This window comes from Lactuca serriola, chromosome 6 (genome assembly GCF_051521515.1).
Source record: "Lactuca serriola cultivar US96UC23 chromosome 6, Lser_US96UC23_V15, whole genome shotgun sequence".
NCBI lineage: Eukaryota > Viridiplantae > Streptophyta > Magnoliopsida > Asterales > Asteraceae > Lactuca > Lactuca serriola.
Genome location: NC_136413.1, coordinates 53,293,871 through 53,297,235, shown reverse-complemented (window position 1 = coordinate 53,297,235; position 3,365 = coordinate 53,293,871). Strand labels below are relative to the sequence as shown.

The following is a 3,365-nucleotide window of genomic DNA, read 5'->3' as shown; positions in this document are numbered from 1 at the left end:
ATAAAGTATTCCTTGCTTCCGAGCTCGAAAGAAAAGAAAATAAAGTATTCATTTTAGGCGCTCTTGAGTTGAAAGGAAAAGAAAAAAAAAAAGAAAGTAAAAAAAAAAAGACAATTATACTTTTCATGTTCAGGACCGGTTTTAAGGATTTAAATGTCCAGGTTAAGTCGAAAAAAATATCATTTGATATTAATATCAATCCGACTTAAAATCAATGAGATATGTTTCTCTTCCAAAAAAAACTAAGAATCACCAAAGTTTACTGTTTTCCTTTCAAATCCTTGACTTAGTTCTTTTCTTTTATCAAGTGACACTCAGGGGTGTAAGGATTTTTTACTCTAACAATCATAATATATACGAATGTTTATTTCGTAATATATGGATATATTTGGAATTTAGGAATTTTTCAAATTCTTTATGATTTTTTAAGGCTGTGATTATCCCGTGAAAAATCAAATTTCAAATATGAAGTAAACAATTCAAATCAATTCTATCTATATAAGATGACGTCAGCAGTGACGAGGTTTATGCCGGTGATGTTCATTCATATATCCCCAATTTACACACTCAATTTTCAAGCATATCAATGGCCACCGAAATCACCACCGTCGCACCCACCCAATCTCAGCCCCTCCAACTGCAGGACCGGGTTGCAATTGTCACCGGCGGCTCTCGCGGCATTGGCAGAGCCATCTCTCTCCACCTAGCATCCCTCGGCGCAAAGCTCGTCATCAATTACCGTTCCAACTCCACTGAAGCGGATCTACTCATCTCAGAAATCAATTCCAAATCTCCATCTGAATCCCCACAAGCTGTTTCTATCAAAGCCGATGTATCTGATCCGATTCAAGTGAAAGCCCTCTTTGATGCAGCTGAATCCGCCTTCGATTCCCCATTATATATCCTCGTTAACTCCGCCGGGATCCTTGACTCCTCATACTCTTCAATCCCCAACTCCTCCCTCGACGAATTCGATAGGACGTTCGCAGTGAACACGCGAGGTGCTTATTTATGCTGTAAGGAAGCGGCGAATAGGTTGAAACAAGGCGGCGGAGGGAGGATTATTTGTCTGACGTCCTCGATGGTGGTGGCTCTGAGACCTGGGTTTGGGCCGTATGCAGCGTCTAAAGCGGCGGTTGAAGCTATGGTGAAGATTCTGGCGAAGGAACTGAAAAGGACGAGGATCACGGCGAACTGTGTAGCTCCTGGGCCTATTGCGACAGATATGTTTTACAAAGGGAAAACAGAGGAGATGGTGAATATGGCAATTGAGGAGAGTCCTTTGGGTAGATTGGGGTTGCCGGAGGATGTTGCTCCGTTGGTTGGGTTCTTGGCTAGCGACGCCGGAGAGTGGATTAATGGTCAGATCGTTCGTGTCAATGGAGGATATGTGTGAAGGGTGTTTGCTAATTTTGTATCTTTGTTTACAAATTACTTTTGATTTCATGTCACAGTGATATTATCATATAATTGAAAAAATGACAAGGAACATTAAAAGGACTTGGTCAATATTTATAGACTAAATTTGATCATTGTAGTTTATAAACAAAGAAAATAACAAATTTAACCGATTTTCTTAATCACTTTTTAAAAAATAGCTAAAAATTGAGAAGAATACCATTTTACCAACAAAATCAAAGTTTCATGCCTTCCCCTGTTATAGTGTTATTTCACTTAACGGGCCATGATTTCACAAACTCATCTATGATTTCACACGAAACCAACGATGACATCTACGATTTGCTTTCAAGTCATGAAAGATTTTACAAGTTTTTAAAGCCAAGGGTATAAGCCTTTTAATGCACAAATGATTTTGGGGTTTTATGAGACGAAATCATAAGTGGCTTAACCATTTATATAAGCCTTTAATGCACAAATTGAATTGATTTGTATAACGGCAAATGTTCATGCCTTCTGTGATTTTGTCTTTTCATTTTGCAAAAAATGGTGCAAGATTGTTAGAAGGAAATCCGTAACCATTAGAGAGAATTCATCCACCTTGAAAGTCAAAAATGTGGTTGGAAATTTTTTTAGAGTTTAAATATACTAGGTTAATGGGCCATGAAATCGTAGCCCATTAAAGAAAATTGTAGGTAAGAGTTTGATATATGCATTGACTAAATTGGGGTTTCGCTTGGCAAGTTTTGGAAAATGGTTAAGAGAATTGGTTAAATTTCTATTTTTCTCTTATAAATAGTCGTTAGTTTAGTCTTTATATTATTTTTATTTTGACACAATTGGTCCTTATAGTTTTCAAAACTTGCAAAATTGTTTTTATGGCTTGCTCCATTGTTTTTTGTCGTTTCTGTGTGCACATATACCCCTCATTTTGTTTTTCACAAAACACACTTATGATTAGTATTTATACTAGGGGTATGATTAGTATTTATAGAGGTGAGCGCGGTGCGGTTCGGTGCGGTTATTAGTCAAAACCTCACTACTAACCGTAAATGCGGTTAATCCATTTTCAAAACCGCATGGTGCGGTTATTTTTGCGGTGCGGTTAGGCGGTTATTTTTGCGATGCGGTTTATTTTTTCCGTGTTGTGGTTATTAACCGCATGGATTTGGTGCGATTATTTTGTGTGATTTTTAACCACAGTTTAGAGCTCAAATAGTTTTAAGAGTTTAAACATATTACTTGTAATAATAAAAAAAAACATAAGGTATAAGACAATTAACTATTTAACTTAAACCACAAACAACTAATATCTTAAAAACGTCAAATCATTAGTAATTAACAATAAATATCTTAAATTTGTCTAATTTCATCATTTTTCAAAGTTAAACATAAGAAGAAACCAACACTTTTATTTTCTAGTATTTTATTCGTCTTTCATTCATGAAACTTGTTTTATTTTTAATATTTAATAAACTAATAATTGATAAAAAAAATGTATATAATATATACGGTGCGGTGCGGTTTTTTTGCGGTTTTTGGAAACTAATAACCGCACCGCACCGCAAATTTGCGGTTTTTGAAAAACAGAAAACCTTACCATCAGTATTGCGGTTGCGGTTTTTGCGGTTAATTTTAGTTGCGGTGCGGTTTTTGCTCACCCCTAATTTATACATATACAAGAAAAAAATTAACAACCATTTGATCATAACAATCATAGTATTATATCACTAGACCTAAGGCGTTTTCGTATGTATACCCACCCAATAAATCATCATCTTGAACTGAATATGACAAAAGGCAATGACATCATACATAGTTGAAAAAACATCATAAATGGTCCCTGTGTTTTCCCAGATTCTGAAGTTTAGTCCTCGTGGTTTAAAAACCTCATAAATGGTCTCTGTGCTTTCAAAACTTTTGACGATTGGTCCTTATTGCTAACTCCGTTAAATTTTGTCCGTTAA

At 35.8% G+C, this 3,365-nt stretch overlaps 1 protein-coding gene across 1 annotated transcript; it reads left to right on the top strand.

Annotated features, from left to right (window-relative positions):
- Positions 1-565: 565 nt before the first annotated feature.
- Positions 566-1,500, top strand: LOC145058588 (NADPH-dependent aldehyde reductase-like protein, chloroplastic). The gene has a single exon (XM_079006471.1). The coding sequence runs from the start codon at positions 587-589 to the stop codon at positions 1,394-1,396; it is 810 nt and encodes a 269-aa protein (XP_078862597.1). The 5' UTR covers positions 566-586; the 3' UTR covers positions 1,397-1,500.
- Positions 1,501-3,365: the final 1,865 nt, after the last annotated feature.

Coding starts and splice junctions, on each gene's coding strand:
- LOC145058588 (XM_079006471.1), top strand. CDS start 587: ATGGCCACCGAAATCACCACCGTCGCACCCACCCAATCTCAGCCCCTC.